General features: G+C 45.8%; 1 protein-coding gene across 14 annotated transcripts; it reads right to left on the bottom strand.

The window, feature by feature from the left end:
* Positions 1 to 115: 115 nt before the first annotated feature.
* Positions 116 to 11199, bottom strand: LOC124202723 (DNA-binding protein RFX2-like). Of its 14 annotated transcripts, none has more exons than XM_046599116.1 (17): positions 10810 to 11186; positions 9402 to 9597; positions 6395 to 6532; positions 6148 to 6307; positions 5897 to 5968; positions 4565 to 4673; positions 4314 to 4419; positions 4136 to 4249; positions 3873 to 4013; positions 3601 to 3782; positions 3335 to 3528; positions 3129 to 3250; positions 2867 to 3000; positions 2443 to 2662; positions 2202 to 2357; positions 1913 to 2121; positions 116 to 1834 (listed from the first exon to the last, which is right to left on the bottom strand). In XM_046599116.1, exons 2-17 carry the CDS (start codon positions 9471 to 9473, stop codon positions 1444 to 1446), a joined length of 2520 nt encoding a protein of 839 aa, XP_046455072.1. In that variant the 5' UTR covers positions 9474 to 9597; positions 10810 to 11186; the 3' UTR covers positions 116 to 1443. The 14 variants fall into 14 exon arrangements, with proteins under 14 accessions (XP_046455072.1, XP_046455068.1, XP_046455073.1 ...); XM_046599112.1 differs by having other exon boundaries at positions 6148 to 6316; positions 10810 to 11185; XM_046599117.1 differs by having other exon boundaries at positions 4628 to 4673; positions 6148 to 6316; positions 10810 to 11185.
* Positions 11200 to 11239: the final 40 nt, after the last annotated feature.

Genomic DNA, 11239 nt, shown 5'->3' with positions numbered 1-11239 from the left:
TCATCACAAGGTGCCCATCTATAAACATCTTTCACACATTTTCATTTTTTGACTGGGCAAAAAAATAATATTGAAATAATTTTCTTTTTTCTTTCGTTTCAAATATATTTTTTTGTTGTCTTCTGGATTTTTTTTTTTTTTTACCTTTTTTAAATTTGTTTGTCGGTTCCCACAGCAACGGGAAACATAAATTGGAAAGAACGAGCTCGAGATCTGATGGGTGGACACACAGAGAAAAAAAAATGATCAAAGTTAAATGAAAAATCAATTGAATTTTGCCACAAAATAATTTTAAAAAAAATCAATTTTTTTTTTTTTATGGGAGAGGGGACGAGGTTACATAACTTCCATCCACAAGACGGACAGAGTGTCGTGTGTGTGTGGGATAGCGAATTAAAAAAAAAAAGAGACACACACACACACATCAGTGAGTGATGGGCGGAATCCAACCACTTTTTTTTCCAACCCCCCAACCCCACCCTTTCGACTTCCCACGTCTGCGTGCACCCGTCGTGTCCCATTTCTTTTCAACTGTGGTGGGCGAGCGGGCGGGCCAGCAAACAACACAAAGTCGATAGAGATGCAACGCGGGGGAGAGAAGAAGAAAAAGAAGAATCTAACCGCTCCCACCAAGTTTTGCTGGATCCACTTTTCGATTGCCCGCCATCGGGCAAGAAAAAAAGAAAAAACACAAGAGGCCCCCCCCCCCCCCACACACACACAGCAAACACACGAACGCACAATGGGCCACAATTAAACGGAGAATGGCGGACCCAAAAGAAAAAGAAAAAATAAAAGAAAAAGGAAGAAGCGCATACAAGACTAGATCTCTTCTTCTTCTTCTTTTCTCCCTTCCATCCATCCATCCCCAATTCTCATCGCTGGAAGATGGAGGAAAAGAAAAAAACAAACAAAACAAAAGAGAGAAACGCAACCGCACTAACACACACACACGCACGCCCGGCAATCAAAGTTAATGTGACATGTACTCAGAAAACCTCCCCAAAAAAACATTGGCTGGAGCCGCGGCCAGGAAGAGAAGAAGATGATGAAGAGAAAAGTGTTGTTGGTGGTTGTTGTTGTTGTTTTGTTGTTGTTGTGTGTGAGTGATCAAATCTGACACGACTCTGCCATTGATTACAACGCAAATGAAAAACATGGCGGAGGAGACGGGCGGAGGGGGATTAAGGAGCCGAATGATAAGGAGGTCATTGGGTGTGTCTGTGTGTGTGTGTGCTAGGGAAAATGATTGACCGAAAGAGGAGGGGAGGGGAATGAGAAGAAGAAGAATCAACTGTTTTTTCTTTTGTTTTCTTTGACAAAGTTACAGGCGGATCATCTCTTCCTTCCATCCGCACAAATGGGGGGCTGATGGTGTAGTAGTAAAAGGGTGGTGGTGCTGTAGTAGTGGGTGGGTGCAATGGTTAGATGGAGGGTAGGGAATCAACTCAATTTGGGCCGTTTGACGCTGTTGGAGGAGGAGCTGCTGCTGCCGCCGTCGGCCATTTGCGGATGCTGCTGCTGTTGACTATTGTTGTTGGCGCCGGACTTGTGTTGTTGTTGGGCCGACAGGGGGGTCGAGATACCGACGTGGAGCGAAGCCGACGAGGATCCGCTGGGCGACGGAGGGACCGAGCCGGCCTCGTCCTCATCCTTGGGACGCAGCGTCATGTTGACGAATTCGCTCATAACGGCGATGGGCGTCTCGCCCGTCACCATGGCCACCCGGTGCTCCACCAGGTAGAAAATGTACTCGTCGTAGAGGAGCCGGATCAAGTGGAAAGAGCCGAACGAGGCGGCCGACCTCAGAGTCAAATCGCGGATCACCATCGAACTATTCAACAACCAAAAATTCATTTTTAAAATTTAAAATTTCGATTCCGGCCGGAATAGAGACTTGGATTTCGCGCACCTATAAAAAGACCATTTGAGCAGAAACTGGCGGGCAACGCGGACAAACTCCTGGGTGGATCCGCTTTCAAAAGGTTTGATGACGCGGTCGACGACCCTCTCCAGCCACTGGACCCACTGCTCCAGGGTGGCCTGATTATGCAACGTGACTTTAAAGTCGTTTTCCAGCCAGGCCACCAGATCAGGATCGCAGCGGCACACCCAGGCACCCTGGACATGATCAAACAAATTCCCTCGTTATAAAACTCGAATCCATTTTTTTAAGAAATGAAGAATCCAGCGGATGTTACCTGCTCCTGGATGTTGTGGAAATCGACGCGGTTGAGATCGGCCAGCATCTGGGTGATTTGCGGCGGATTGTGCAGGACGGCGCGGGCCGCCTGGGCCAAATGGTTCAGGGAAGTGTAGCGCCTCAGGGTCTGCGAAAAGGCGTTCACGGCCGCCACCTATCCAGCCGAATGGATGAAACGGTTTCAATTTAAATACAAAATAGAAATATATAAAAATACAATCAAAATAAATGTAAATTACCTTGACGATGATGATGTCTTCCGGACAGCCGTTCATGGCCGTCAAGAGCCAATTCTCCAGCGATTTGGCGAAACTGCGTATGGAACTGGTGAACGAGCCGGGGATTTCCTTGAGGACGTCCGGTATGAGCACTTCCACCAGATTCTGATAGAACTGGTAGTCGGCCTTCTTGACGAAAATCAAGACGGGCTCGCAACGCGAAAGGACGTAAAGTTTAGCCCTAAGGGGGAGACGGGCAAAGAAGGAAAAGAACAAGAGAAAAGATAAATCACATTGTCGTCATCAACTTTTTTCTTTTTTATGTTTAAGAGAGTTGGCCGCTTTCCCGAACAGCCGGGCAGGGCCGTCTCCATTTAACCAAAAAAAATAAAGAAAAAAGAAAAGAATCACGGCTCAATAAATCTTCCGACTAGACAAAACATACTTTGGCAGGATTTTTTCGGGATCCTCTTCCATGCCGACGTCGACGGCCTCGTTGTTGTTGGCGCTGCGCCAAAAGTGGCGCCAGATCGTTTCCACCGTGTTGAACTGCAAGCTGATGACCGCGTCCAGCATGGCCTGTGTGCATGTAATGTGTCCGCCGTGAGGAGGAAATGAAACAAAAAACAAAAACAAAAAAAGACAAAGACGGATGAGAAACGGACAAACCCTCCCAAAGGACGGACGCCAAAAAAATTCGACATTACCTCGCAGTGATCGCGGTAAAGTGTGACAAAGGCCTGGAGATCGTCGACGTCGATGCCCTGAGGCAGTTGATTGCGATCGGCTTCCAAGTCGGGCCAGTGCGGCAAAGCGGCGGCAGCGTCGCCTGGACAAAGGAATAACAAACGTCATCATCCAGTCATCCAGACGGACCAAAAATGGAAAACAATAAAAGTAAAAAAATACCCACCCAGGTACTGCTGGTGGGTGGGAGAGGTGGCGTCCATACTCCCGCCGCTGCTGTGAGCCCCTCCTTTGGCTCCGCGCTTGCCGTTGGTCGAGTGCCGCTGGACGCTAGGCGGACTAGACTCTTCGACCGACATTTGATTCAACGACGACGTCGGTTTCACCCGGATGCCGTAATAGTGGTACTTGGAATTGCCTCTGATTGAATTAGAAACAAAATTTGAATTTAACTTTTTTAAAACAATTTGAATTGAAAAAAAAGTGACGGACCTGGTGCCCAGTCGCCTGGTCCTCAATCCCAAAAAGACGGAACGGATGAGTTTGCCAAAGGAGGCGGCGTTGACGGGCTCCAGCTTGTGCTCGTTGCAGTGCCTCAGGTAATGGGCGTAGAGGGTGGACCGCGGGAGGCTCACCCCTTCGGCCGTCTCGTAATTATCAATGAGCCATTGAACCTTTTGATGGACAAAAATAGATCAATTTTAATTTTTAAGTTGACAAGAGGTGGGGAAAATGAAAAGGACGGGCGACGGGCGAACTCTTACGGTGGCGGGCGAGACTCGGGTGGCGTGGGCCAAACTGTAATGGGAATCGGAATCGACACCTCCACCGACAGCGGCCGACGAGGGGCTGTGACCAGATTGTGAGCCCGTCACTAGGTAAGCGGACGAGGACCCGTTTCCTTCCTGCATTCCATCCATTCCATCCATCCATCCGCCATAAATGTGTCAAGTCGAGGTAATCCAGTTAAAACAGATTTTCTTTCAGATTATTTGAATCCCAAATAAATTTGTAATATTGTCATTACCGTTTGAGGAGACGCTCTGGTGGTGGTGGTGATGAGCGTGTGGCCGTCGGCGTCGACGCCTTGCTGGATCAGAAATGTCCCACCACTCGTCTGCGTCAATTGTCCCGGAGTCACCTGCAATTGTTAATTAAATTAGACTCTCGAATTATTATTGATGAATTCAATTCAACTGAAATACTTGTGAGTAAGTGATGCTGTTGTTGCCAGTGCCACTCGTGTAGTATTGGTTGTTGCCGGGCGAGTACATGGCGCCCGATTCCACCACCGTGTAGGCCGGATAAGTCCTGGAAAACACAACCAGAAAAAAAAAAAGTTCAGTTAATCTCTTTTTTGTCCGGAATTTCAATCAAATTAAAAAATAGAGCGGCTCAAGGATGGGTCGAGGACGGAATAAAATTGTTGGGGTTTGTGTTAGTAATCGGAAATCACATTTGCCCGTTAGTTGCCGCGTACAAAGCCGAATCGGGAGACCCGTCGACGTATTGGACGTACGTGGAGTGAACCGACGAATCACCGCCCAGCGTCTCGTTCCCGCTCACTGAAAAGAATTTCAAAATTTCAAAAAATTAAAAATAAATAAAATCGGTTTCTCTCCTTTCATCATTTTTGACATTGGAAATAAAAACGAGAAGCAAAGAGACAAGACAGACACACACATGACAAGGATTAGCTCAAACGTTTCCCAGCCACGGGGTGGAAATTTCATTTCCCGTCAAATGACCTTACCATGACGACACGAGAGAAACACTGGCAAAGCTTTTTCTGGGTCGGGAGAAGAAGAAGAGATGAGCGATGGCAACAGGATAACAACCAAACGACACAAAAACGGAAATGATTACACAAAAGCTAAAAAAGAGAAAAACCGAAACAACTGGAAACCCCCCCGCAAATTTATTTGAAAAGAATAGAGGGAAACTGGTTAGATGCTGCCAGACTCTCTCTTTCTCTTTCATGGGAATCAGGGACCCCCTGGCGTCATTACAAGAGCCGGGCAAACTGCGTGATAATACACAATCAAAGCGACACGAAGAATAAAAAATAGGAGCGGGGAAAAACTGTGTGTGTGGCTTTATTTTTCTTTTCTTCCGGCTTGTAACGGAAGGATCGACGCCACGCAGAGCGGCACCAATTTGAACGACAACAATCCACCGGGCTCGTTAACAAAAAATAACAAATAAAATAAGGAAAAATAAGGAAAAAAATAGGCTGGTTGGTAAGCAACGAAATAGACGAGTCGTTAATTGGCCACGGGACGCCCCTGGATCAATTCGTCGACGTAATAGAGAACGGCGGGCCCTGGGATACGAGTGTGTGTGTTTGTGTGTCTGCTGTGTTCCGCCGTCGTAACTAATTAACGGGCGTCGAGTCGAGTTAGTAACTAAGTCGACTCTGCAAAACGGATATATATATTTATACATCACAGGCTGCTATCAACGACACAGTCCATTCCAGGAGCTTCTCTCCCATTTTCTGACAACGCGAGAAACCCAATTTTCCAGGCGAGAGAGAGAGAGAAACCGATGACAATAAATTTGGGGATATCCGGCCGGAAGTGAGGAGAAAAATGTGAAAAATCAAAATAAATGTCCGCAAAAAAAAATAATTTGAAATAAAATAAATCAAGACAAAACAGAAAAATGAAGCGGCCATTTACCCACGATGACGACGAACAAAAAATGAAGCGTTTGATTCAAATTTTTATTTTGGCGATTGTTTTTTTTTGTTCTTGTTCAATTTTTTGTTTGGGGATTTTGTGCTTACCGACGACGGACGCAGGTGCGTGTACGGGAGTGAGAGAAGTGTAGACGGATCGGTCAGTTACCGCACCGTCGGCTAAATAAAAACATTTTTGACCCGCCAACAAAAATTTGAATTTCGGCCGTTCCCGCTCAAATTGACAAATACCAAAAAAACTAATTCCAACTATTTTTAAGACAAAAACAGAAAATCTACTCGCTCCCAAACAAATCTACTAAGAAAATGTTTAGAAATTTCAAATTTTGGTCCTTTACCCGCCATGGCGATGTATTGGGTGCTGCCGGACGTGACCGTCACCGTGATAGGCGATGAATGGTCCGTGTTGTTGTCTTCTTCGCTAGCGTCTTTGGCTTCGGCCGCTTCTTCCGCTTCTAGTGCAGCAACAGCAGCCGCATCCGCATCCGAATTACCGTGCTGCACTCCCTTGAAAAAAGACAAAAAAAAGGCGCGAAATTTAAATTTCTTTTTCTAAAAAAATTAGCGGGAAATTCAAAATGTTACCAAATTGTCGGCGCTGTTGCTGGCCGAAGATAAGGTTAGATCGCAAGCTTCCACTTGGGCGGCCACTTCTCCACTGCTAACCACTTCGACGACGGCGGCCACTATACTCCCGTGTTGTTGCTGTTGTTGTTGCTGCTGAAATAAATAATCAAAGACCCCCCCAAAAAAAGGATTTCCGAGTTAATTCAAGTACGCTGGGAGATGGGGAAACAAAAAATCGAAAGAGCAAAATGATGTTCCTGGGCGAGTTGCAGTCCAGGGAGAGAGAGTGTAGTCATATAAATATATCCGATAACCCGTGCAATATTTACGACACGGGAGTCGAGTGTAGTCGTGTCACCGATAGAAGAAGAAAGAAAAATAAAATCGCCCCTTTTTTTTCTCTTGCAGCACAAGAAGAAGAAGCAACAACATTCGTTCCGCCCGGAAGGAGCTTCCAATCTCTTGATCAATAAGTATTACATCTTTTCTTGCACTATACTCTCTCTCTATCCCCTTTTATTCTTTCCTTTTTTTTCTTTCCTGTACAAATAAATTTATTTATCCGCCTCTTCCACCTCCGGAGGGGGGGAGGAGATTTTTTTTTTTCAAGATTTTCAATGCGGAATAAGAGAGACAGTGTGGGTAGACGTCGCAGGCAAAATCTTTGCGTTCCTGGTAGAAAGATGGATGGATAGGTAGAAAACCCAAATCCCAAGAGTAGACGGGGCCGCGTCTCTTTCTCTCTCCCCTCCTCCTTCCCTCTAGATGCAACTCAATCCGCTTTACGCACAACAGACGGAGGGGTCTCTACTGTACACTCTACTTGTGCCGCTACTGCCGCCGCTGGATCCTTTACGCCGTCGAGGGAAAACTCTTGCGGGACGCGCTGCCGAATAGAAATCTTTTACTTGTTGGGATGGATTGAACAGACATACGAGTGAGAGAGAGAATAAGACTCTTCCCACATTTAACCTTCCCGTTCAATGTACAACGGCCCGGAAGAAGAAGAAAAAGAAGATACTAGACACACACAATTCTTCCAATTTTTCTTTTTTTTCATTAAATCAGAACGCCGCCCGGAAACGAATGAAACGTCAGATTTGAGAATATGGCACGGGTGGAAGAGGTTGCCATGACGACTCAAGTTGCAACAGGTTCTTAGGAGCCAAGTGTCCCCCCTCTTCTTTATCTTTCTTTTGATTCACTTTTCTTACGACACTCACAACGTCCTCCTACGTCCAAATTGACACGCCGATTTGTCCTAAATATATTTAAAAAAATATTTTTTCCGTATCGACGTGAAAGGGGAAAATTATCCGATTTCTTCTTCTTCTTCTTTTAACCTCCCACTGCGAGTGATTCCGGCGGAGGCAATGATTTTATCATGCGGAAGCCTTTTCACTTTTCTTTTCTTTTGAATAAGAAAAATGGAGAGGGTCTTCTTCTTCTTCTTCTTCTCTTAACATCAACAAAATGAAACCAAATTGGACGCACTTTTGCCCATCTTTCCTATTCTCGACTTGCTTCCTTCCTTCCTTTTTTCCTACCCTGTCGATATTACTCAAAACGATATTAAGCAACGGGCGCCATCCGGCATCGAACAAGAAGGGTGGGAGAAAAAAAAGTGACGGGCCAGAGTAAATATTTGATGATATTCTTTTTAAGTAGTAAGAGTAGTTGCCAAGTTATCTTATCTCTTCTCTTTTTTGTTCGAAATGAAACATTATACAGGCAGATGGGCAGAAAATAAAAAAAAGTAACTTTTTTTGTTTGTTAAATTCATTAAACCGTTCAGAGCCCAGCTGCGCAATAGACACACAGCTAGAGAACCGGTGGTCCCCCCCGATGGATGTAATATAATTAGTCACAAAATGTCTGTCAGAGAGAGGGGGAGGGGGACCGGTGGAGAGCGAAAGAGAGGGGAGGACACAAAGTTTTTCATCGGAAAAATAAAAACAAGCGACCAGGTGATGTAACCCTACGGCCTTTGATGATAAAATGTTGTTGGAAATTCTAATTTTTAAAATAAAATAATCAAAAAGTAACTTTTATGTAATACCTGAATGATTTTCCGCAAGTCAAAATAATCAAAATGAAAAGAAAAAGGAGCCGGAAGAATCCAGGAGGAGAGAGAAGGAAAGACACGAGCGGCGGCACTGACGACTCAACTATTACTACACACTCCCGATCTGCATCAGGAGCCGTTTAGGGTGGTCGGGAGGTGAGTGGGGAGGAGGACCCCATGCAACAAGAGAGGGGGAGGAGGAGGATCTCTAGGAGAGAGGGCCATGAGGAAAAAAGAAAGCGACAAGGAGGGAGACGAAGAGACCCTTTGACGCTTGTGTGTGTCAGGCCAATCTGAGAGTATCGAAAACTCCTGAATTTTCCCTTTTTTCTCTCCTACTTTTGCTACCCACCCACCCTTCCCGTCCGCTGGATTACACGGATTTTTGGCCTCCTCTCGGAGCACATCATCCGTGTGTGTGCATTGACAATGGCATATAGGCCAGAGAGTGCATCTCTTAGCGATCCACACACACACACACACAGAGACGACATATATCCTCTTTTTGTTGATTTCCACGTTAGGAGCCCTGGCTCCTCACAGGAGCAACCGGATTCGAGGTAAAGCGCACCTGAATCGAGACCCACACGGCTTTAAGTCTCTCCAAATAGATAACAAACTTGGGAGCCCCTTTCTAGCAGAACAAAGAAAGAAGAAAAAAAAGATGCAGAGAGAAGGTGCACGATCGAGTGACAATAAAAGGTTTTTTTATCCAGCTGGATTTTACCCCACTTGTTGTACCCCCCTCCGCCAGAGTGGCACACAACATCAACCTTTATCTCGTTTGTTTTTTCTTCTTATAGATGTCTTGTGTGTGTGTGTTTATATTGTATCTAGAAATTGGAAACAGAGTGTCTACCCAGGCGCACGTGCTCTACACTCGACACAAAACTCAAAGAAAGAAAAAAGGGGGAACCGACCCAGCAGTTATCTCCTATTACAATTCAATAAATTTCGTGTTACCTGGCTGAGTGAAGAGGAGCCGGCTGGCCGGGAATCTGTCGACATGAAGCTGACGGGCGTCGCTGCCATTGTGTACGTATGTCCAGGAGCTCAACTTGACACCAACACTCACGACACAACGACTTCCACTTGTCTGGTGGGTTTGTTGCTGCTGCTGTTGTTGTCCACTGGGCACAAGAGTAAAAAAAAATTCCTACAAATGAAAAGGAGAGAAGACACGAACTTGTGTTAAGTTTGTGATCGCCGGAGCCAATAAAGTGTTCAAGAGGCCCATTCGAACGTGTCGACTGTTTGGCGCCAATTGTGAGCGGGATTATTGTTAAGCTCAGTTCACCTGAGAACTCGGCGGACGTGAGAAGGGAGGGGGGAGGAGGGAAGTAGAAAAAACGGCCAGGTGAAGTTGTTTGTGTCTGTGCCCTCGCTGTCCCCAAGCTCTTTTTTGTTGTGTTGACGTTTGGCCGGTATCCATGGCAACGCAAAAAGCCCACACAACCCCCCCCCCGTCTGTTTCCCTATTCTTTCAATATTATGCGGTGATAAGGGTGGGGGGGGGGGGGGGTCAGGAGGAGGGCTCTCCTCTTTGTTCCCGATGTAGATTGTAAAGGCTAAGGCTTTTACCTTGCGTGTTTGCACAAGGTAGGATGGAGAATCAAGGCATAGACGAGAGGAAATGGGGGGGGGGGCTGCATTGGGGAGGAAGCTGTGGGCCAGGTGTTTCCGCCCCTATAGACATGATTACAGTTGCCGGCACACGATCGCCTCCAGGATTTCTTTTCTTTCGTAGAAACTAGTCTTATTATGTTTCTATTCAGTATCTTGTTATTTTGGCTATAAAGTTCTACGTCAAGAGCTAACGGCTTCTTTTCTGAAAGGATAATGTTAAACTGTTAATACACTTTGACAAACCACAGGGGACTGACATTTTTCACAGACGATTTGAAAAAAATAATTTGCCTGATTGCCCATTGAACTCGTGGATTGGTGTAGCCCCTGCCGTTGGCTGCTTCTGGAAAACTCCACAGCCTGATTGCTCGACTTGATTCCAGCTCTCTCCAATCTCGGCAACTGCACATGTAATGTAATCCCCACGTAAAAAGGTATCCTGGAGAGTTTTCACCAGGGGGGAAAAACATATTTGCGTTGCCAGTCTGCGCTCAGCCCTGCAAACTAATTCGACTATGACACACGTAGGGCAAATTGAAAGTCTCATGGGTTTGTCTGAATGAAGGGTTAACGAATGGGCGTTCACGAGTTGATTGCTTACGACTGCCATTATCTCTAACGTAAATTCCCGGGCTCACACTGGATTGTCGATCTTCGTTTGCCATGTCGTCTGGCAAGTGAAAAAGGGCGATTGCAAAGAAAACCACAAGGTGGGAAAAAATAGATTCGATTTGATATTTACCTGCTGCTGTTGTTGACAACGAAAATTCGGCTGCCGTAGCTATGGCGACCGTCTCGTCTACTGAGTCTCCCCGCCACCAGCTGAAAAATGATTTTTTTCTTTTATTTATTCGTGTGGCGGACCTACGGGGCTACGGATTATGCGCCGTACGAGAGAAATGATGGACTCTGCTATTGCTGTCCAAATTCTTTTTCAATTATTTCTTTCTTCCTCAGTTTCCCCGATGACTGAAAACAGCAGATGCTCATTATTCACTAATGCAAGAAACTGCTTCCGAATCAAAACGTGTTGGCAGGGGGAAATATTTTTGGGATAATGAGACTTGTGTATGTGCTGTTTGTTTTAGAATGGGACAAAAATGCCCAAGCCCAGCGCCGCCATTAAAATTTCTTTCAGTGGTGCGGCGTTGCCAGATCAACTCGCAAAATGA

This window comes from Daphnia pulex, chromosome 9, assembly GCF_021134715.1.
Source record: "Daphnia pulex isolate KAP4 chromosome 9, ASM2113471v1".
NCBI classification, from domain to species: domain Eukaryota; kingdom Metazoa; phylum Arthropoda; class Branchiopoda; order Diplostraca; family Daphniidae; genus Daphnia; species Daphnia pulex.
The sequence above is the reverse complement of the archived record's forward strand: the minus strand, read 5'-3'. Positions and strand labels throughout refer to the sequence as shown.